We start from the raw sequence: 24,624 nt of genomic DNA, 5'->3' as shown, positions 1-24,624 counted from the left end.
AATCTTCATACAGAACAGGGGATAATCCTTATTTCTTATCCTTATCAGTAGCACATCATTTACTATGGTAACATTGGTGGAGTCATCCGTTTATCTAGCCAGAGTTGCGCTGTGATTGGCTTAAAGACGTAAACCACCGCCCCTTCGTACCTGTCGATCTGTGACAGGTCGCTGAAGCTCTCTGACGCCCCGCCCATCGCGTCCCTCCCGCCCCTTTCCACCGGCGTTCAATCGTGAAGCGAATTGACTGTTGCAGGCTCGGTATGTGGCGCATGAGTATGCGTTTCGGGATGTAACGGCTGTTTCTCGGAGTACTCTCACTGAATTAAAACATATTTATATACCACGGTGGCTCAGAAGATAGGAAACCTAAGAAGAGCGGACACAAACTAAGGGAGTTTACGACAGCGCGGAGTGGAGGGAGACACGGGAGCGTGGCAGGAGGGACGACCTAGCAAATCCAACCGACACCGCACGCAGAAATGGCGGAGCACCACGCAGCAGGCGACGGCAAGCACAAAGCGTCCACCAATGCCGGTGGCTCGGTGCACGGGAACAGTCGACCCGGCGCCGCGGGTGGAGGAGGGGGGAAAGTAGGCCTGTCTGGTGGACTCACACAGCCGGCAGGGTGGCAGTCTTTACTCTCCTTTAGCATTCTCTTCCTGGCCTGCCTGGCCGGATTCAGCTCAAGACTTTTCGCGGTGATCCGGTTCGAGAGCATCATCCACGAGTTTGATCCATGGTAAGCTAGCTCACGTCTGTCAGGTTTGTCAGGTTTCCTGGTTACAATTGCTTCCAGTGACAAGCAAAGACAGAGGGGGATGTGCAAATCTCTGCAAAGGGGGGGTCATTCAAAATTACATATGTGTTCTTTCTTTTGTTGTACTGTTTAAAAGTCGTTAGCGAGTGTTTTCATCACCGATTTTAACTACTGTTTAGATGCCTGTGATCGTTAGCTCCACGAGAAGGATTCCCCATATTGACCAACGACAGGATTATATTGGTCTAATACTTTGAATATGAGCTCAGTGACCTGATGTGTAGCCTTACACTGACATGTTAACAAGAGAACGGACTGAAACGCATCCAGCTGGTCCGGTACGACCACTTTTGTTAAACGATGCCCCCGTCAAAATCGCTGTATAATAGCTGTAGTGAGCGGTATAAGTAGACTACAACTGCAGGGACAACTTTGTTTAGGTTGTAGGGAAACATGTATAAGTAATGCATGATTTATCTGTCCTCCGCGTGATTTAATTCATTGAAAAATCCTGTGTGAGTGGGGGAAATTGAAATTATTGTTGTTCCTTAGATGAAGATTATCGCTTCAGCGGTTGTCGATATGATGGATTGACTGTTTTTCCTGCTGGAAAAAATCTTCTCAGAGTTTAACCCAATTTGCTGAGTTAGTAGACAACATGCACACTGGATTGTAAGGTTTTCCTGCAAATTACAGCCAGTGCACATCATAACCATAACAGGGGTCTGTTTATAACCCGGAAGCCAAATGATCCGGTCTGGTGTGCCTGTCATCACAATGAGGATTATTCCGCTTTGTAACTGTGTCACATGGGCTCTCAAGTGTCCGCCGTCTGGTTGCAAAGCATCCCCTCGCTGCTGTCCTATACTCAGTGGCATCTAACCAGGCGGCACGATGCATTCATTTATTAATTTTCAAGGACAGGTGCTCCATCTCGTTCAGGGTGACACTTGCCACTTCAATTATGTTGATAACTTTATTGCATTTACAGCCAAGGGCCAAGGCTTCCTCTTAGGAGGGGGTCCACATGGTTCAGAGGAACTTGATCCTGATTTAAGACTGGAAGGACCTGACTGTTGATTAGGGGTCCCAAGTGTCACATATTCTTGTTTGCTTACAGCTTTTCTATTACTTATTAACAACCTGGTCAGACACTATTATTTATGGTATCTTTCCTACAATCAGCACTGAATTCGTTTTGCCATCAGTTCAAACTGCACAGTTCTTCGGCTAGCTAGATGTCAATGAAAAGATAGAAAAGGGGATTTTTTCTTTTCACAAGTTTAAAAAAACCTTTCAACAAAATGTCTACAATCTACATCTGTTGTTCTTAAAAACATATATTTGTAATGCAGTTTACGTTTTAGTGTGGTTCACTTGGTTATCAGAAGGAGCATCATTGCATGACATTATTTTTTTATTTTGATTGGAAAATATATGTATCCTTATCTTGCAACATCCAAACCCCCTCTTTTGACCCCATGTAACCCTGATCTGCTAGCTGAGAGCCCCTGCGTGCATTTTACAATCATTAACACTCTGTCTTAAGTGTTTATAGCTGTGGCTAACATTAGTTTTTGCATAGATTAACACATAAACCTGACTCCAGTTGATAATGTGTTTCCCAAGAATGTTAAACAGGCCGCTATTCAAAGATTTATTCTGGTACCATTTGTTGACTCTTAAACGCAAGATTGGTCTGCATCGCTCTAAAAAACTGTTTTTTTATGATTATGCTGCATCACATATTATAATTTCCTCACTTTTTTTGACAGTGAGAAAAGAAAAACAGATTGTGTACAACTCCAGGCACACAGGATCCTGATTGGAAGTGGCCCTCACTCCCAGACACACATGATTACTGCTGTTGTCGTCTGGATGCCCTTATTGATTTTCCTCTGCACAGGGCTTGAAATCATCTCCAGCTAACCATTACGTTAAATAAACTAGCAATTTGAAGAATGAAAATTGGATTTCAAAGCACCAAAATGTCAAGCTTATTTTGTAATATGCAAAGTTTGCAAACACAAATATGAAGGCGAGCCCCCTGATATGACTTGCCTGTTATCTGGCTGTGTTCATTATGTTTCCTAATATTTGTTTATTTCCTGGACCAGAGAGGCTTTGGTTGACATTCAAGTGAGATTTTGTTTGTCTTCTCCATTCCCGAAAGCAATTAATTTCTAAAGTTGTGTCCTGAATTGAAAATGCATTTCATTTTCTTTAACTAACTCAAGGCTACAAGTCATAGACTTTGACATGTAGATGTGGAACTCTTCTGTCCTGCTTATACATATACGGTATATTAAACCACTACCATTATATTCCAAACTGGGTGCTTTGCAGAAGAGTAACAATAGTTTCTCTTTACTGGGTTGACTTATACAAATACTCTCTAGTCTAGTTTATACAAATAGTGGAAAGAATAATATTACGAGACCAAAAGCTGTATGGTGAGGCACATGCATGTGTGTATGGGAGTAAACAGGGGAATGATGAGTCCATTTTTTCCCCATCTCAGTTGTGTCAAGTAATGCAGCTTGTTCTGAGGGGGGCGTCTTGCCACCATTTGAAGGCCTTATTCAGCTCGGAACGCCCTGAACTCGAGCCGAGGGTTTCCAAAAAAAAATAGTTTTTATCGCTTGAAACGGCGAAAAGGACAAGGACATCACTCTGTTGGAGGGGCAAAGGAGCCTGATGGGATTCTTTTCGGAGTATTGAAGATCGTTTTGTATCTTGGACCCACGGTGCCTGCCACAGGACAACACGGAACGTGCAAGTTTTGGACGCAATGAGCGGTGGAACACGCGCGTGAACTGCAAGCCTCGCAGCGGCGAAACTGAGGCTCCGTGGTAAACTGTGGTAACAAGAGCTGGCTCTTAGTCGTGCCAAATGATCCGGCTCACTAAAAAGAGCCGTAATTCCCATCACTAACGCAAAGAGATATTATCTATAAGGGACGGCTCAATTCAAAATTGAAGTCACGTGACGTCACACAATGTGACCTCACAACCATATGCATATGTTATAGCCTCAATAAAGTCCAAGCCTCATAAATGTGTATGCTGCCGAATTGATGAACGCTTTGGAAGTATGTTGAAGTTTAGACTTATTGACTCTCAAATGGTGTTGCACATTTTTGCCCTATCTGCGCACCTGCCCCAATTGTACTGGTAAATATGCAACATGTTTACCACACAAATACATCTATCATCATTTATAGCGGCAGTAATGTTTTGGCTTGGACAGGTGTAATATTCTTTGGACAAAAACATGCAGAGACTTCCCATAATGGCACTAAGCGGCCATTACTATTTTAATTGTTTTTTTAATTTGTGATTTTACGGCTTTGGCTAACCAAAGTCCGACCAGGTGCACCAGGTTTGCAGTTTTCTACAGAATCAATGATCCAAATAACTTGACCCTCAGCACTGCACTTTATCTCGTCGTCAGCTACACACTCACCAAGCATGAAGAAGATCTTACAGGGGGTTGGAGAGATAATCGAAACTCGGATAAATACAGAAATGGTTAAAAAATTGCTTTGGTCAAATAAGTGATTGTCTTTTTATACAAGATTAGACATCCATATATGTCTTGAAGTTGTTTTGGTCAGATACAAATTATATTTTGAGTTTAAGTTAAGAGACAGATGTGATTGTAGTATTTGTGCCATGCCATCTGCTTCTGTTGAATTTCTGTGCCATCTGCGTGCAAACTCACGACAGCAGCATTACCAGGTTAATAGAATATTTAGCCCAAGAGCCATTGGAAAACTGCCTAATGTGCTCTGAAATTATCGAAACACATTGCTTTGTTCCTTCTTTCTCTTTGAGCTGCTCCTGTTGCTTGCATTCATGCAAAAATATGGGTGCTGTCAATCTCCTGATCATCCCAGGAACCTCCATAAGTTGCAGCTCCAATGGCACCACCGATGAATATGATAACGATTTTTTTTTTGGTGGCAGTGTCATGACTTCCTGTAGGACACAAAGAAAAACATCCAGGAATATTCAGCAGCTTTTGATTGTTAATCAGAAGACAAAAGATGTGTGATTTAGTATCTGAAATATCAGTCGTTTCAGAGGCTACAATATTCCACGATCTCAAACAACACTTTAATATCAGTTAAGGCCTCAGAAAATACTTTTGTGTTTTGACCTCTTTTATAACACAGTCTTTGCTGCTGAAAGTGCTTTGTTATGAATTCAACCCACAATGGGTGCTATCAAATTGGCTTTAAAAAAAAAAAAAAAGCAAAGTTATGGGGAGTACCAGCTATTATGTGTGTGTTTTCTCCCCTCCTGCTTTTGACACACAAAAATGATGACGTGTATCTAAAAGTAGATTGGGCTCTACCAAAGGCTGCTGCTGGCACAGCACCACCTGAGCTAGTGCAGTAGTGTGGGAAAACTGAGAATAAGTCATGATTGATCTTCCTACCAGACACTTGGCTGCAGCTGTGATCTCTGCCTAAACTCCCTTGCCGACTGTCCAACAGCTTATGAAATATTCAGTGTTCAGACGGTGTCCAGTTACCTGCAGCCGAAAAGGTTAGAGTGGGTGCCCATCCTCGGTTAATATAGAACGGTTGCCTAGAATTACATTATTCTTTGTTTAATAGTTTAGAGTTACCACAGCAATGTATTAGCCATTTCACAGCAGTGCCAAAGGTAATGACTATTTTGGCTCCGGCTCTTTAGTCTCCACTCAAGCCTTATAGGCCAGGACTCCTTCCACTCAAACTATATCACAACACTTACAGGACACGGGAAAGCTAACAGCCTAACACCCTAAAACATTTGTATTCACCATTGCAGAGTGTTTTTATCTAGACTGGGCCTCCCTGCAGACTAGTGTCCGGCATAGCAGGGGAGTCTGTGAATTGAAGGTGTGCTGCATGGTGTGTATAAGACTGAGAGAGACTGATTTCTTCCAGGGTACCTTGGGGAAAGTTTACATACGTTGAGATGGGAAGGAGCATACAGTGCTGGGAGACAGATTATTACAAAGGAAACAACCCTATGTCATACTAGATTCAGACCCCATTTACACGGGAACGTTTGCGTTTACGCACCGTATGTGTTTGAAAAAAAGTCTTCAGTCTAAATGCATTCGGCTCAATTAACGTGTCCGTTTACACGAGACCTCTCGACCCGCTGGAAACGCTGTAGTACATATGCTGGGCCTGTAAGTGGCGCTGCTGCCGCCACAAAATACACAAAAAGCAGCGAAGAATACCCCGCAGCATGGTTGCCATGGTTGCCCCTCTGTTTATTCTCCGCGGTGGACGGCATGTGCTCCTGCTGTAAATCTCTCCGGCAGTCCACCAGCAGATGAAAACACCCACCTCTCCGCCTCTTCCAAGGGACGAGGGAACCGTGTGGCAGAGCTTCTGTTACCATTTTTTTGTTTTGTTGTGTTTTGGTAAAAATTGTTTGTACAGTCAGTTAGCTGAGATTCTTCCCGTTAATCTGGTATAACACATTAATAGGTTCTTAAATATTAAGATGCCCTGAGACACAGTGTCGTGAAAAAAAAAAAAGCCCCCGCCGAGGGCCTCTTTGGGGCTTAACAGGTTTTTAAGATTTGCTAATTCACACGATTATTCAGTTGACTGTCCTCCTCAGGTCTGGCTGTGAATTATGTGTAATTTTGGGCCGTTCAGCTTTTTGCATGCTCCAGGCTGCCGTTTCAGGACATAATAAAGGGCAATATACTGTACCACATAAATGTGAAAAGCACCGGTCGATTCATTCACACTGGCTGGTAACTGATGCCCTAGTTTCTATCCCACAATTTGCCTGTCAGCTAATTTGGTGAGCCCATTCTCGAAGTGCTGGCAAGATTGCCACCTAACAAGAGGTGCTTGTCAGCAGCCCGGAGGGCATGAGAGTCACAGACGCCTTGATGGAGGATAATGGCACTGAGAGGTAGGCCAATATGTTAGCGTGATGAATTGCCTCTGTGAGCATTCACCGCAATATTTGTGCTTGTGTGCTCACCAGCACATTATAAGCTTCACAGGTGTTCGGAGCCAGTGTAAGTGTTTGTTTAATATAACACTTAATTACATGGGGTGGGAGAGGTTCATCGTTTGCACTTGCTACAGGACATTGTAGCGATGGCTATTTTTCATTTCAAATTACCTTGAGGTGGTCATTTGCCCCACCCTTAGCTCAACCACAGGCCTTTTGCTAGTTTTGGCAGCCATTGCTAATAAGATTTTAAGAGCATTGTCCTCTGACGGCGTTCAGGATTGTGTTCCAACTCTTTATTTGTTATTGTAGGCTAAAGAATCTTATTGTGTAATACTATACTACTTTGAAACATGGCAGCAGTGCAACACAAGCCACCGATTACACAAAACTCTGCTTCTTACATCTCTGCGTTTAGCATGTAGACGGCAGTGCTTCCTGAACTCTACATTCCGTAAACAGCAGGCCTGCACAGTTAATTAGATTACTCTTTAACGCTGTTTCCACATTATTGAAATGTGGATGCCAACAGATTGGATGCCAACAGAGCAGATCAAACTGAGAAAAGCACTGATGTGAATGAAAAAGTTAATGATCCTGAATAAAAAGAAATGTTGCTTTTGCCGTAGTAATAAGGAAGATAAAACAGGTGTATTAAAAGATCTCAAGTTCTACACATTTCTACATTTTGACAAGGGCTCTCAACAAAATTCAGATATCTACTCAAATTGTAAAAAAAAAACAAATAGACATTTGAGTATAAAAACTAGGGGTGCACCGAATGGGAAATTCTTGGCCGAAACCGATACCGAAAATAGGAAACAGTTGGCCGAAAACCGAATGCCGAAAGGCCGAAAATGATTAATATAAATATATATATATATATATCATGTATACATTTTTTACCAATGTTGTTCAGCTACCTGATTATGGAAAAATACATGATTATGGCAAAACTTAACTTAACTTAACTTAAATAATAATCACTATTATGGGTCCATAAAACATTTATTCAGCACTTCTGAATGCATACAGTACATTAATTCCAAGTCAAGTGAATTTTCTTTTCTCTGTAGGATAACTACAACAAAGTGCATTCAGAACAAAGCCAAGGTGCTTTAAAACTGCATAAACATCTAGGCCAGTAGGCCTACAACAAAATAGTGTAAATAAAGACTGTAACAGCCAGGCCTTCAACAACAACAACAACAACAACAAATGCACCTATAAGTGCATGCATACAAATGTGCAAACTGGATAAATCCACATGAATGTAACTATTTACAAATGAAATTACAATTGAATTTCAAGAATCTGTAAATAAGGCTGTTTGTCCTCATAAGCAAAGTAGTAAACATTGTATAAACATACATAAAGTGAAAACTGGATACAAAATCCACAATCAATTACAAATTAAATTACAAGTTCAAGAATCTGCAAATAAGGTGGTCTGTCCTCATGAGCAATGTAAACAACATTGTATCATTTAGATACCAAAAGTACAATATATTGAACACTGTGCTGCTGTCATTTCCCCCTAATGATAACCTGAGATGGTGAATTATAACTCACAATGAAAATTGTTCAGGAAAGTGGGTATAGAGTAGACATGTAGAACTAGATAAGCTTATGATAAGCCAGCCTTGTCTACTTATTAAGGAAAAGTGGGAGGTTCTTTTTAATGAACAGTAGCTTCTCTGCTTTATCAGCCATAAGTCTGTTCCTCTTCTCATCAAGCACATGAGAGGCAGCGCTGAACAGTCTCTCGCTGTCAGTGCTTGTGATTTGATTTGATCTTACTCCGCATATTTGTCCGGGTGTTTTGATTTCAAGTGGTGGAGTAATCCCGAAGTGGTGAAAGTCTTTGCAGTTACACCCCCTCGAGAAATGTCAGCTGAACACGTTTTACAAATCGCAATCCGCGCCTCTTTCTCTGATATTTTTAAATATCTCCAAGCGGCAGACATGTTGGCTGTGAGCCAGCCGCGAGCATGGTCGCGCGCCGTGCTTGTCGCCGCGTTTTGATTACGTCATCACAATAACACGTTAGCTTACCAACGTAACCCTGTTCTCTGACATTCGGTGATATTTTATCGGTGGCCTTTTTAACCATTTTCGGCCGATAATTTTCGGCGGCCGAATATTCGGTGCATCCCTAATAAAAACCTCATATTTCATTGTAATGAGGAAAACATTTATCACCACTGCACTAAATGCACCACATTAATTAATGAAATGTAACTTTAGTACAAGCTGCACAAGGAATAGTTCACAACCGTAATGATGGCTGAGAAACTGACAGCGCTAGTTCTGACTGCTTTGGTATCTGTATATTTAGGACAATTTGCTCATCATTGAAACGCTTAGTATTGTGGGTAGTTTCCTGACAGCTGCTGATAGCTGAAGTGTGCTTCCATTGTTGTTGCACAGAACTGAACCGCTGTTTTGACACTGGAGTTTTCTTCAGATTGTTCAGCTTTGAAAATGCTATACTTCAAAGGCAGGAAAAATGCTGAAAAAGGAAAAATAAGACTGAAATAAATTGACTATGCAAGTTGTTTTATGTTGATACAGTTTTTTTCAAGGTGTGCTTTAGAAAGTAAACACTGACATTGTCGTATCACAGCCTGTATTGTTGCTCTCTTTTTTTGACCTTTTTAGTTTGGATATAAAAGTGTTAAATGAAATAGTATTCTGTCTTTATACTGTATCCTCCACTGGAACTGATATTGGAGTGACTCCAGGAACAAACCTCGATAGCAGAACTAAGTTTATCCCTCGTGATCTCATCTACATAAATGCTTCAGGAAACAGCGGACAAACTTCACTCAAATATCTGTGTGGAGAGATGTGCGGTTGATGCCGCTTTTGTCAAGCTGTTAGTTCTGTGTTGTCATGGGCGCTTTGATGTGATTGCTGTTCCATGACCAACCCGGCCCGCAGAACCCATCCGACTGGGGGCAAACGGAAGGAGCGACGCGTCCGCTTGACAAATGCAATCGCTGTAATTGACGGCACTCCCTTTGAATGCGAGTGTGTTTTCCTAAAGCGAATGTTCTGTGCATCAGAAGTAGAAATGTGTGACCAGTCGGCTGTCAGTCATTATGCTTTGAGTTTCATCCAAAGACAGCGTTCCACTCTTCCGCCTCTGCGAAACGGGACTCGTAATATTGGCCCAAGTTTACAGGATCTTTAGAAAAATGTTTTGTGAAAATATCCTTGCATGTTTTCTCCCAGAATGTCGAGCTTTGTAAAAGAACAAACATTAAAAGACTGGCATGTGTAAATGATGCATGTGCATAGTGGAGTCAGTAGGGCTTTATCTATGGGGAAACATGTGAAACCCAATATGTACTTGTTATGAGAGTCTTGGTCTGTGCTTACTGAAGAGTATTGTTAGTCAGAATGGTTGAATATTGGATCTCTCTCTGGATGGCCATGGGGCAGAGGGAACAGAGGGGATCTGTGCTTATCATACATCCCCTTCTCTTACTGACAGGAGTCAGCGTATAGCTCTTTGGGCGAGCGCACCTGCATACAGAGGAGAAGAAGCAGAGAGAAACTGTGGTCGGATGGTAGGAGGCGGAGAGAAAGAGAAGAAATGACTGCCTGCCAGGCATCCAATCTGAGGGAGGCTTTGGTGGTGGAGCCAAAGAGATTTCATTGTTCCAAGAACTGCCTCATCAGTTTGTTTGTGTGTGCATGTTTACGTGTAATGTTGGTGCTTAATCTTTTTTATGCAGAAAGGATAGGGTTGATTTGTGTTTTTGTCTGCCTTTCGGCCTCAGGTTAAATTGAATGTCTTCTGTAGCTGATAGTCTACTTACAACAGAGCCTATTTAATAAGATATGCTGCTCAAAGCATCTCTAAAGCATTACTGAATAGTTCAGCTGGCTCAACGCAGCTTATTCTTGAGTAATTTCCCCCATTTTATATTAATCCCTTCCTCCAACATTTAGCAGAAACTCCCTAGGAATGCACTGTTTAGCGTGCACAGCTAACACAGGTAGATAGCTAAAAGCTGGACTAATCAGATGATTCCTAAAGCGGGAGTTATTATTAGGGTTGGGTATCGTTTGAATTTCCACGATTCTGATTCCGATTCTACTTTTCGATTCCGGTTCTTAACGGTTCTCAATTCCGATTATTTGAGGGGCAGGGTAAAAAAATTATACATGCTTCTTCCACCAAAAATATTACATTTATTCGAGAAACTTTTAAACAGGTTGGTTAGTTTACAGTAATATTCACATGAATCAGTCTGTTTATATTCACTGCTATGTAACTGTAACCTGAGAACCACTGAAGCTACAACATTTCAACAGTCCAACTTTTAAAGGAAACCCCTCCCCATTTAAAAACAGTTCTTGTTGAGAAAAACAAGCATATCTGCCTTCTCAGGCATACCGGGAAGACACTTTTGAATATTTGTAAAATGCTTCAATCTGGTGCACTTTAAGCAGAATTACTAGAGACTAGATCTAGGGGGTACAACTCTAAACACCCATATGAAAAAGATCGGTTTACATTTTAATAATTAAATAAGTATGTGAACATAACCAATAACCTACCATAGCCAATAAAAAATACGTGTAACATATTTTATTTTTGTTGTTCATTCATATCTTATTTTACTATTTTATTTATGCATATTTTTTGTATCTTTCCAGTTTAAAACGATATGTCTGGTTTACTGTCCTATAGTATACATTGGAATGATTTCAAACCTGTTTTATCCCAATAATTATAAAGGAGTGCCTTGGAAATATGTGTTTACATAAATTGTGATCAAAACGTTATCTCACTGAGCTGTAGTTATCAGCCTCTCAGTCTGACAGGAGAGGACTCTCCCTCCACATCATTGTAGAAACATCTTCTTCTTCCGTTAGAGCAGCTAGCACCAGATGCTAATAACAACAGCGCTGGTACCGGTGCACCCTCCCTGTCTCCCTCACTCGCTCCCATGCTCATTCGCACTTTGGCTGTGAGCTGCGGGTGGCAGATAAGCCAACATCCCCCGTTTTCATCACTTACAGCGCACATCGTACAGGGCAAATGAAAAGTGTAACCGGGATGAAAAGGGTGTTACATTTACTTAATTATGAATGTCGTTACATCAAGGCCGAAAATTAGGATGAGCACCAACGGTTCAAACTTTTTTTCCCCCTCCAAGAGCTTTCAGCGCAGCACCTCCACAGATCTGACGCCCTAGGCCAGGGGTCGGCAACCCGCGGCCCACGGCAAGCCCTCTGCTCTGGCTCCCTTGAGCTTAGACAAAAAAAAAGAAGGAAATAAAATAAAAGTATTTGTAGGACTATTTATATTTTGTTGCATGGTTGAAAATGTTTCGTATCTTGTATTTTGAGGTGATACTGTGACACATAAATAAAAAACAAAACGTTTTTTAATTTGGTCAACTAAAATATGCGTCACGTCCTGCTACGGTCCCGCGCGAGCGCCTTTTCCTGCGGGTGAATAACCTGACCCCCGGCTCGATGAGCGAACTATGGATAAATCAAAGAAAAGTACCGGAGGAACACAGGATTTAATTCTGTGTGGACAGAGTTATATGCATTCACAGCAAACGATGCTGGTTTACCGGTATGTTTGATATGTAGAGAGAAGTTGTCAAAGGTGCTGCAGCCTTTACGTATCGAGAAACAACGGGAACAACACGGAGAGGAAGACAGCTGACGATCTTCAGTCATAATTCAATGGGGTATGTAATTTATTTCAGAAAACACTTTTTGTTATATTCCATGGAATGCTCTTAACATCCCGATAGCAATGAATATATTAAATGCTTTGACAATAAATACATACAAAAATTAATCTCTGGAAGCCGTAGCGCTGTAAAAAGCACGACCAATCATCTGAGCCGGTCCGGCTAAAATAACTGGATGACCTACCTGCCTGTCAGCCTGTCAGCCTTCCATCTGTGCACACATTTATCTCGTGCCCTCATTGATCATGTGCGCGTTCGTGTGTGTTGGAGGAGGGGCTCTGTGAGGAAGTCTGAAGGAAGAGGCATATTTTTTCCGGTTGTGTATTTTCAAATTCTAGCGCACTCGAGCTGGTTTCTCCATTCTTACCTACCCTACCTTTAACTATTTTTAGGGTGCAGCTATATGTTTTATTTATTTCAAAGTGGGCCCATTTTAATAATATTTGTTTTCCTTCAAATGTGCAGAGGACTCCCCAAGTGCTGTGTTTAATTTATTTTAAAGTAGGCCTGTGTATTATTTGTAATTCTGCTTATAGGAGTTCTTTGTTTCTTATTAGAGGTTAACAGTTTTATATAATGTAATAAATAGCCTAATAAATGCAAAAAAACTGTAGTTTTTGTCTGATATAACAATAAATACAACTTTATTAGCTATCAAGCTATGAAATATGTTTTGTGGCTCCAGACAAAAAAATGTTTTGGAAAAAGGAGCAAAATGGCTCTTTTGGTGAAAAAAGGTTGCAGACCCCTGCCCTAGGCGAACATCTATAACGCCAGTGCGACGGTCCGGCCCTGGTCCCAGGTTACGCTGTAGGAAGTGTAGGTACAACGCTACATTTCCCACCCCGCCTCGCTACCCAACCCTAGTTATTATGAAAGTCAGGCAGTTGTAGCCACTCTGAGCTGTTTTGTGAAGTTACGTGTGTGTGACTGTGTGACTGTGTGTGACTGTGTGAGTGAGTGAGAGTGAGTTCATGCCAATTGGCTGGTTCCCTGGTTAGATGATTGGCTAACAATCGGTTTGGCACCTCTTAAATGTGTTGTCATTTATATTCTGTAATGTCTTCATTGGAAGTCTTTTATCCCCGTTCCTCATTTCAATTTAACATTTCTGTGAGCGTCTTGCATATTTTAGTATTTTATGCATATGACTCACTTACTTAGTTTACAAAGTGTTGTTGTTGTATGACATTATTGTAATTTGACAGTCTGTTTCCGGTTTTTATCTCTATGCAAATGAAGTAAACCCATCACTAAAGCTAATCTCAGATGTGATTGCATTTCCTAGAAAGGGTTACATGGCGCCTTCTGCCTCTGTTTAGCAGATTTCGCATTAGTCCTTCAGAATTGTGTATCGTCTCAGAATATCTTCACGCTCTGCTGGAAGTGCCATCCTTTCAGTTCTGTCTGTACATGGTGTCCCCTGGGATTACATGGATTTAATAGGGTGCTCTGGTTCCCTCTCCTCCTGCACCAATAGAGAAGTATTACAAATGAGAGAAACCATGCTATGGCCCTTAACAAAAAGATCTCATAGCTTTTACAAAATTAAGACAAACCAGATGCAGAGGATGACTCTAATTGAAACTATGTAACTTGGACTCATTTTTTAAGGGTTGTTGATATCTCTTGGGCTGCAACTAATGAAGCTTTTCATTATTGATTTATCTGCCGTATGTTTGTTTGATTAATCGTTATACGTATATGCCAGAAAATGGTCCATTACAATCGACCAGAAGCCAGGTGACTTATAAGAAGTCCTATTTTGTTTGACCAACCCAAGAGCCAAATATATCAAGTTTACCAAAAAGCCCAGCAAATATTTACATTTTAAAAACTCCAACCAGTACATTTGAATTAAAATAGTTAATATCTTTAAGCCCACATAGAGTTACAAGTAGCTTGCAACGAGAGGGCCATGTTCAATACAGTTTACATTTGGGTCTGTCATTTTGTGGAAGAGATAGATGCTCTAAAAAGTAAATGAAAACCTCAAAGAGCTGCTGAATATGCTTAGATTAACATATTCATATTTTTTTATCCAGTTCTCTGTATTACTGTCTTTTTTGATGTGATTGTGAAAACAAAAAGCCTGATTCTTCTTTTGTTTTAGTTTGAAACCTTCCTCTGCCCATTGCACGTCTGCCAAAGGGACATCTGGGCTCTCGTTCCTGGTGCAGATGTGTCCTTTGTTCAGCTGTTAGTGTTCATTCTCACCGGTCCATTGAGAGGGGATGACTTTATTGTCACTGCATAGCCACTGGCAAGCCCACCTGGTGTGACATTACGGAGCATTATGTTCTGAGGCCACAGCTTTGTTATAGGTTATCAGTAAAGCTGACTTCCAGGCAAGGACACAACTGCCCAGGGTGACGCTCTTTTGTTGCAGGGCGCAGACTAATGGAGGTGTAGTTGAATGGAGGAATGGGTGGGTTGAAGAGGCCTCAGAGCAGGGAGAAAGAAATGAAAGATTGGCACAATGGAGTGGTGTCGAGCAGGACTGAGTGGCAGCTGGAATTAGGTTGTCAATCTGAGCGGCCGAGAAAGACGAGCCTGTCATGCAGCTTTTATATCATTGTTGTTATCAAGACTGGTAGGTAGACTAGAGAGCAGCTGTGGAGCAAGGTGGAGCAAGGTGGAGCAAAGGGTCTAGGTTGGACCTGTTAAGAGGAGGGAAATGCTCCTCAGACTAAGATTACAGTGGACAGCAATGACTTTCTATCCTCCCCACTATAGTTGGTCTTCAAGTCACGATGAATCTTACAAGCAATAACCAATTCAATTATTTCACAACAGATAAATACAAACTCAACATTTAAACCTTTTTTATTATTGGCACAAATAAACTATGCATTTCATCATCCTAGTATACAGATTGTTACCTATGTTACGGTTGACTTCTAAAAACAGGCGACAGTTTTGGATCTCTGCATTGCAAAGGTGACATTCCTGCTGGATAGGAAAAGGAAGGGATATTGAGATTAAAATTAATCATCTGCAACAATTTAATCATGAAAGTTAAAAGCCCCTAAAAATCCATTATAACAGTTTTATATTCAATGTGAGTAGTGTTAACCCCTGCAAGGGTAGACCTAGAGGTGTTTGCTAAAGCTGTAGTTGAAGAAGTTCAGCCAGAACTTTCTGAAAAATACATTGAGACATAGTATTACTGCAAACTAAAATGTCATAACCACTTATATGTGGAGAGTTATTGTTGCTCTCCTATTTTGACATTGGATTTGCTTATATATTTATTCATGAGGAAGTACCGCACAGATATCCTTGGGGTTCCTTTTTATTTCACCTGAATCCTCCAGGTCGGTGTCTTTATTCAAACAGCTGCCTCACACCATCATCTCCATGCCGGTCAGAGTTGCAGAATGTAATGTAATGTGATCGCTTGCTGAGCACATGGAAACTGTAGGCATTGTTGGCATGCAGCTAACCTGCTGCTATAAAAAGTCCAAGGAGTGCTTTGAGAATATCATGACTCAAGCAACCAACACAGCAGGCATCAGTGCACTTACAGGCCGGCAGATCAACTGTTTGTTTCTGCCTTAAGACATCTCTGGGAATAAAAACCAGCTTTAATCTTTCAAATTCTAGTAAATGATTATAGGAATTGCTGCATTTCCTTATTAAAAGCGAGATGAAACGCCCCCATGAAATAATTGTTGCCCATATGGCTTAAAATCTCACAAATGCAACAAGATGATGTCAGTATTAAATGTTTTCTAATTCCACTTGTAGTCTCATCTTGCAGCATTTCAGCCTGCAGAGACTCAACTCTGCCTACTTGCTTTGCTTTTTATGAGGCCTCCTCCTGATCCAGCAGATATCCCCCCCCCCCCCCCCCCCATCATCCAATTCTTCAATTGAATGTGTCCTTGAGACATGTAGCACCACAGGAGTAAAATGTTGTTTCTTTCCAAATGCTTATCATTGTCCCGAGTGCCTTCTTCATTTCCCGACCCTGATGGACTGACCCAATTGATTTATAGGCTGAAGTTGCCCTCACATTGGCGCGCAACAAATGGTTACTGCGAGTAAGTTTAGGACTGTGCACGTTGGGGGCAAGTGCTTATACCCTATGCATGTTTCAGGCCCCTTCACATATGATTGCAACAATTGGAGGCAAGTAACTGCCTCACCGTGTAAAAGCCCCATCTGTCCTTTGCCTTCTGCCGGTATCCTGGTCATTTGCTGCGTTTCTTTGTAGCTCCTGGTTCCATTGTTCAACATTTTGTCAAACTGTTTTTGCTTGGTGGGGGAGATGTAAAACAAGCATTCTTCGACTCTGTTGTTATTGAGTCACAGCGGCAATGTGGCAGTCTAAATTCAATACTTTTCTCCGCATGAGCCACCATACAGATGTCATGGTGATGCCAACATTTCCCTTGTATCTTTCTCTTATTTTGTGTGGGGAAATGCACTGTATACACTCTGAACAGACTTGGACAGCACACAAGCACACTCCTTTGTTTTTGATACATGATTCATGCATGGGCAAACATTTTGAGCCACATGTGAATAGTCTAGATCTAACAGATATGGGCAAAGTGTACGTCAAGGATTATGCTCTCTTGCACTGGCTATGCACTTTGCTGTTGCTGCTGCATTTGTCAACCGAAAAATTGGTTGACTCCCAAAAATACCAACTATAAAAGGGAGTCTGTTGTTAAAAGCTCTTCAATTATTTCTGCAAAAACATGATTAGTGGCTATTTTTTTGTTTGGAGCCATACAAAGTAAGATAAGAGGCCAGTGAGAGGAATCCAAAAAGCTGCATAAGGAATGGAAAAGAGGCATATCTCTTTACATAATTGTGCTGATGTTTTATATGGATGAGGATAGAGAAACGGTAGCAAGGCCTTGGTTGACCACCCTAGATGCTATCACTGCCTCCTTTTAAAACGGAATGTACCAATAGTCTTAAAGTCAGCTTAAGAACCACTTTCATGAAAAGCTTTTTGGTCACATCCACTTTGGGTGCAACATTGGAGTGGTTTTCCCCGACTATCCCATTCTACCGAGGCAGTGCTTGAGTGAAAACCAATATCTGCTACTTTGTTGAAGGGCTTCCTGTAGCATGAAATATGAGATGATGGATGCTTTTTTGAGGGTACTCTTTTAGAGTGCATGTCTTGTAAAGCACCTCCCTGCTCCTTGGAAATTCCTCTGTCATTAAAAATATAGCTTTAGGTATTTATCCGGATTGGTTTTGACCTTTTTAACTAAACTATATAGTCAAATGAAGCCACTGCTTCTTAATGCAACTTAATGCAAATGTCTAAGCCACATGTCCTTCAATAGATGTATTATTAATAGTGGTATTTTTACTTTTAAGTACTTCCATCCTGCTTTTTCCTCATTAGTCCTTTTCATGTGACATATACTGTGAAGTAAATGTTGCCTGTGATGGGTTCATCTTCTCTCCCGGGGTTTTTCATCTCAACCTGTGACCTTCAAGGCATGTCTCCCTTTTAAGAGGGTGCTCCCTAGTTAGTGAGATCAAGGAGGATATTTCCGACACTTAAGGAATGAATCCAGCTCTGATGGTGCCACACCACCATTAGAAATTCTCCCAAAGCTCCTTTGGAATATTTGAATGAGATCATTAGGCAGTTATGATTTCACTCAGGAGAGATGAGTGACCTCAGACTTTTTCCCCGACATTTCCCTTTTCAATATAGCTCCAGCAATTTGGCAATTACCGCAGTCATTAGTATTTGATTTACCATGACTGCTTATCTTGACCTTGAAACACACTTTTTTAATCCAAGATGCTAACTGACATGGTACTCTCCTCTCTGTCATTTACTGTTTCTTATTCACTCGTTTCTTAACGTGTTCTCTGTGCTCTCCGCAAGAGCGTGTAACATAGCAAGCAAGTCTTGTTCTCAAACTGTGATCTAACTCCCATCTGCTCCTCTCAGCCACCCATACTTTCATTTTAATATAAGAAGAACTTGTAGAAGCCCTGCGAAGCTGTCACCTGTCATCCTGGTAGCTTCAAAAGTGACATAAATGTGAACCCCTCTGTGTTTTACACTGTACTGTGCAGTTTCGTTCAAGTTTGAGTCTATTTCATCCCAACTTTGATTGCTTACAGTCAGACAGTCTGTCAGTGAGGTTGTTAAGAAATATAATGTTTTGATAATGCTTTGACTGTAGCCATCTGGCTCTATGAAGTGATGTGATCTCCTGTGGGATTTGGCTGCCAGAAGTCATCTATTTTTCGGTGTTAGGCTCTTTAGCTTTGACAACAGCAAATTGGACTTTTGAAAAACCTTTAAAACAACAGGTAATTTGTTTATTATCAAGCTAACATGCTAATACACACTTAAAGAATACAATTTGACTGCTTTTTTAGAAAGATTAAGCATCGTAGTCACTCATTTTGACAGGCATGGTTCACCATTTTCTGAAGCTGAACCTCTTATTTATTTTTGATACAAATAACACTGAAGGCTTTTCTCACTTGAGAAGATGTTTTCGCCCTATTCTCTACTGACTGACGGTGATAGACAGATGGTTCATCCAATCCCCTGCCAAGTATTGTTTTTGAAAGAGTCTGCCCTTTTCCAAACGGTTTCCAATGACAGCTCCTCAGATGGTTCTATGTAACCATCTGGTGCGTTATCATTCCACTGCAGGCAAAATAAATTACAGCCAAAGAAGGGCTCAATTGCCTTTTCCTTTTTTTAAAGCACTTGTAACTGTGTGCTTATTTTTTATGTGAGTAGGGTTTAACCACATTTGTTCAGACATAGACCTTGATTTATGACCATGTAATACAATTGTTAATAATAAATGTGGCACGGGTGCATGGGTGTGCATTTGGATGAGGTCATGGTTTAGGCCAGTAGTTAGCCATTAGTCAGATGTTCTTCCTGGGAGGGTGTGCCTTAGAGGGGATGTTTGGGGACAAGTCTGTCTGCTGTAGTGCAGCTGAGGTGGTTATAACTTAATTACATTCAGACTCGGTGTAAATGAGCCTCATCTGCAGAGCTGTTGCTGGAGGTACAATGTGTAACTGAATATACTACTGTACCATACTACAGCTAGGAATATTGGAAAAAGATGAATACTCACATTGTTCCACTAAGATGTCTCTCTCCTTGACTTTATAGGGGGTGCACGTCTCTTTTAGAAGTGCTGGCTGTACAGCTTGTGACATTAGTCTTGCCGTCTGCATCAGCATCATTCACTTGCAGAGGGAAATCAGAGGGACGATTCCCCCTTCTGCATTTCTGGGCTGCAGTTCAAACGGGAGTCAGTCTGAGAGAGTCATCTGTCTTTTTTCTCTTTCTCCTTCTCCATCAGCCTCTCTCTTCATCCAGCGTGCACACATACACCCACCCCCTACCTGCAGTGGCTGCAGCTAGAGCTGGCGTAATGTCATCATGGCACTCACAGCGAAGGTTGGGCCCTGTTTGATGTGGCCTGCTAAACAAAAGCTGAATTTGGCAGTCCAGTCTTTCAGGCTCCCTGTAATATGGTGCTGGATCTGTTTCCCCCTCTGGCTGGGATTTTGAGATTTGCTACCCAGACAAGCGAGCTAGAGGAAGCCTTTGTGGAGTTCCCACTCAGGATGAGCTTGTTGTTGCCTTTTATGTGTTCTCTTTGCCCCGAGCCCCGTTTTCTACTAAGATGCTATCGCTGTGCATTTCACACAGATACATTATCTGTGAGTGCTTGTGCTGCTTGATTTTTGTCATAGCTGAAGTTTCAAAGTCTGATTAGGGCGACTGTGTTTTTTCAGTGAGGAATAATTGATTACATTTCTTTCGATATGGAGTTGGTACAGACTATGTTCAATCCATAGCAGTGCTGACTGCTTGCCTTTTAAGTAAGTTGTATCAATGTTGACGAGAATACTTTTTATGTTTTAGGGACAACCCGAGGCAGTAAAAAAAAAAAAAGAGGGAATGGAGAAGCGCACAGAAAGGCATCAAATGTATCCATATCAAGCGGCAAACTCTGTGGAAGAGCCGGGACGCCAATACGGAAGTGGCACACACTGCAGTTCATATATTGGCCGATAGGGACTGACTGCAGAAAGGAGCAATTTCCATAGACCCCCATGTTAAAATGCCCAACTTTACAGCAGAAAAAAACATGTTTCTACCCATGGATGCAATAAATATTATTATGAATATATTTAGATTCCACCTTCATGATTATGGATCTGTTAGTGAATTGTTTTCTAACACGACCCTTTTATTTATATTAGGTCTTAACGTTTTTGCATAAATTAGTGCATGGTCACATTGAGTGACGGCTCTGTGAAGTGACTGCTGATGTTAGCTTCTTGTCTCTCTGCTAGCTGCTCCGTGAAGCTACAGGCACTCTGCCTGTTCAGCTCATCCAGGGAACACAACTTGCCCCCGGCCGTGTTTGTTTGTTCTTCATGCTTATATATCGGACTATTGTGACTCGCTCTGCAGTTGAAACAGACGGTGCATGAATGCGGTTTTGCGGTAAGTGAAATTCGAGTACTTATTTATGTGTTAATTATTTTAATCAGCTACGTAATTAATGTTACAGCTTGGGTTAGCGTATAAGCGAGGGGTAGCTACATCGGTGCTAACGATGCTAATAGTAGCCTCCAAGTTAAAATCATAGACTATATATATATAAAGGTTAAAACGAAATAGACAAGTGTTAAGCGTTAAGTGGGATAATACTGTTGAACAAACGGCTTCTGTTTGAGGTTGATAAAATAAGGTCATCCTTGTAACTTAGAGAGATGATTATTATGTAGGTAGGAACTGTATGCATCGCTAAGGTTAATTTAAATTGGCTATGCTCAAGTATGTAGACAAGCTAATGTCGAAGTAGTGTATGTGAAATCAAGATGTGTGTATATTAAAATTATTAATGTCATATTTCAAGATGATTACTTAGATATTACAATATGGTTGGTTGAGCTGGAGTTCATTATTGAGCTTACACGTTAACGTCACAGTCATCTGAAGAACGAACCCAAACCTTGTTGTTTTTAAGAATTGCATTACCAAATGGGTATCAAATAAACAGCACGCATTGGTAACACAACTTCCAAAGTTACAGTAAAATAAAAAGGACCCTGACTCGGACAATACATAATCCAACATGTTCAACAGAAGAGAATCAGTTATATTGTTTGTACACATGGTACTTTACATATATATCTGTTTGTTTAAGGTGTCCAGGTGATGCAGACAGGCTGGACGAGAGAGTGAGAGACAGAACTGGACTCCTCACAGCAGTGAACTTCAGCTCAGGTACAAAGACTCTTTGTTTCATACTGTACAAAGAATCAAGAAAGTATTGACTTTAATACACTGATATACATTCCATTAAACAATACTAGATCACCTACACATCAGTGAAGTTGAGGGTTTTTTCTGTGCAAAAAGTTACATTTAGATGTTAACAAGCAATTATGATTTTGTCAGCTTTCTAATTTAATGTATTAAAGGCAAAGATATTTAACACATAGTGAGAACTGCTACTATTTATCTCTCAATATTGTCTGTAAAAAACGTAGTAAAAGTTATTCTTTCAGTGAGACAACAGAGCAAGCTTCTACAGTTGCACTACGTTTTGATAACAGTTACATATTATTTTGATAATAATAACATATTTCAATGTTGATGAACTTCATACTTTTCATTCATAATATGATTGTCTTTGTAGCTCACTGTTGAAATAAAAAAAAACATTACAATTACAAAATAATTATATCTACAGCCCCTAAACACACAAACACACCGCTTTCATAAATAACACACTTGTTCTGCAATAATATGTTTTATGTTTCCTGTAATTTGTGTTAGGAAAGGACATGCCTGAAAGACATGACATTTTCTCCTTCTCTGAGGGTCAAGAAGAACATCCAAGAGGAACATTAAAACCTGATGCTATGAGATTTTTAAGACCAGTACACTAAGAAACTACTTTTATTGTAAACACACAGTCAGCTGATCGAATGCACCTATTTCCACATCTACACTCCATCCGCTGATTATTTCTATTTGCCTCGCTTTATGAGCTTCACATCACTTGTGCCTTGTACCGCAGAGTTTGCAACGTCACAAATAAATGGGGCCAATCTTCAGTAAGAATAATGGAGAAAAGGAGTGCAAATACAATTTATTGAAATGTGAACCAAAAGTTAATCAAACATGTTTTAAATAAAAGGCACATATGGGCAGAAGGTGTAAAGCCTATTAAATGTATAAGTAAACACATTAGTCAAATAACGTGACAGACTAGGCCTGTGCAGTTGTATCAGCTTTGCCCAGCATGGCTCCTCCATTAGGCCTGGTCTCCTCACAGAGGAAAGACCCTCAGTCCTCTCCAAACCAACAGACAGGACGCCCATCACACGGAGGTTTCTCCCTGAAGTCTCTGCAGCTCTATGGACACCACACTGTCTCAATCCGTCGACACTGAATATGAGAGGGGGAAAAATGAAAATAACAAATGCTTTAGACAATAAGAAATATAAAGTTGACTGAGTTGCTCAGTTTTTTAGATTGTCAATACTATTACTGTATAACTAATATATCAGGTTAAGAGACACATTCAAATAAAGATTGGTCTTTAAATACATGTTGTCTTTTGAATTGTTTGTCTAAAGTCAAGGATCTAGAACTAGTACTTAGTTTTAATGATACAGTCTGGTTATTATGCTGTTTGGAGGAGGCCTCACAGGTAAGAGCACTAACTAGCTACCATCACATGTACCTTAGCTGACTTAAATGTATTAAACGTATAATTAAGTGATATCAAAATATAAATAACTAATGTCATGCAAACATATTATTTGCTTGATTCCAGTGTTGAATTTAGCACAATTGCTTACAAACGTTAAGGGATTTTAAGATTCTGAAGTATTATGCTAAAAACTCAATAACTTAGATTATTATTTATAGTTTTGCTGAATAGTTTCATGTCCGCTTACCTTAGAAACGTAAAATGCACGGCAGTGTGCAGATGGGGAGCATGTTAGCTTAGCTTGGTAGCTTCAGCTAGCTCTGGAACTTTCAGCTCGGTGGCAGGAGGTCCCGCCTCGGCTCCGCCTCTTTGCCCTTATTTGGAGCAGGCTGGAGAAGGCGGGAGTTGAACTCTGACGTCACTGTCGAGCCGTTAGTGGCCGACTCGCCTAATAAGGGCTTCTCGGCAACTCTGCGGAATCCTATGGGTGACGTCACGGACCCTACGTCCATTTATATATACAGTCTATGATCCATATGGCTGCGCAGTGTAAGATTTCCCCTACCAGATAATCTTGGCCAAAACATCTTATCTTACCAATACAATAAATATATTAAATAGTAATGAGTTCAGTCTAATTCATTTAACTTGCATGTGGTTTTTCACCAATATACTAACAGATAAATGTATCCTTTCCCAAGTCGGTGTAAACTGCAAAAAATATAAATCGGTTATGACTTATTTTCATGCATAGAGGGAACTGTATAAAAGCCCACTTTTGGATGATTTCTTTTTATTTGAACATTTGTTTTGATAAAGACAATGTATGCATAAGTAATTTGAATTAGAATTATGAAGCTGCTTAGTGCTTGTTAGGAAGTTAAGCTGGTCATTATACCCTCTCTAATCAAGACTTCAAACAACCATGAAACTACAAACGAAAAACTCACTTTACAATATTACAGTTTGAAACATCATGCAAATTTTTTAATGTACCTTTGCCCAATACTTATTTTTCCTGAATGGAGCTTGAGTGCATCATCATGTGACTCAGTTTCACCAAGCAGGACTGTGCTGCCAACAGCTGAAGTTAACTGACTCTGCTACAGCTGGTTTCAACTGGTCAGCGATAATTATGCAACCGATTTCTCATAGTCACAGGTGCTCTCAAGCTAGGACACACAATATGTCACACAGCATAACATTTTTCATCCCAGAATACTCAGCTTGCATCTTTTTTCAAAAAAGCTTTTGCCGCACTGTCCCTAAACCAAAACAAAACTCATCCCCGGGCTGAGAAAGCATTTAGGATGCCTCGGCCTGAGTGATGAGGAACGGCACATACAGCTGCAGTATTCTACATTTTAGCCGGGAGCTACATCCTTGGCGCTGAAGCCCTGAAGTGTGGGAGCTTCACCATGTCTTGGGTGACATTTAATTGGAGAAATAACAAA

At 40.7% G+C, this 24,624-nt stretch overlaps 1 protein-coding gene across 4 annotated transcripts; it reads left to right on the top strand.

Moving 5' to 3' along the window:
- Window positions 1-213: 213 nt before the first annotated feature.
- LOC307023273 (dolichyl-diphosphooligosaccharide--protein glycosyltransferase subunit STT3B-like) lies at window positions 214-22,713 on the top strand. Of its 4 annotated transcripts, none has more exons than XM_079656449.1 (3): window positions 214-742; window positions 21,653-21,732; window positions 22,293-22,713. In XM_079656449.1, exons 1-3 carry the CDS (start codon window positions 483-485, stop codon window positions 22,301-22,303), a joined length of 351 nt encoding a protein of 116 aa, XP_079512575.1. In that variant the 5' UTR covers window positions 214-482; the 3' UTR covers window positions 22,304-22,713. The 4 variants fall into 4 exon arrangements, with proteins under 4 accessions (XP_079512575.1, XP_079512573.1, XP_079512574.1 ...); XM_079656447.1 differs by having other exon boundaries at window positions 22,288-22,713; XM_079656448.1 differs by lacking the exons at window positions 21,653-21,732; window positions 22,293-22,713 and adding an exon at window positions 10,238-11,339.
- The last annotated feature ends 1,911 nt before the right edge of the window (window positions 22,714-24,624 follow it).

The sequence above is a fragment of the Notothenia rossii genome, assembly GCF_949606895.1.
Source record: "Notothenia rossii genome assembly, chromosome: 10".
NCBI lineage: Eukaryota > Metazoa > Chordata > Actinopteri > Perciformes > Nototheniidae > Notothenia > Notothenia rossii.
Note: the sequence above shows the minus strand (reverse complement) of the source record. Positions and strands in the feature narration are given on the sequence as shown.

Excerpts from the sequence above, each read along its gene's own strand:
- LOC307023273 (XM_079656447.1), top strand. The coding sequence starts at position 483 with ATGGCGGAGCACCACGCAGCAGGCGACGGCAAGCACAAAGCGTCCACC. Across the intron at positions 743-21,652 it reads ATCCACGAGTTTGATCCATG|GTGTCCAGGTGATGCAGACA; the intron begins GTAAGCTAGCTC and ends TGTTTGTTTAAG. Across the intron at positions 21,733-22,287 it reads AGCAGTGAACTTCAGCTCAG|GAAAGGACATGCCTGAAAGA; the intron begins GTACAAAGACTC and ends AATTTGTGTTAG.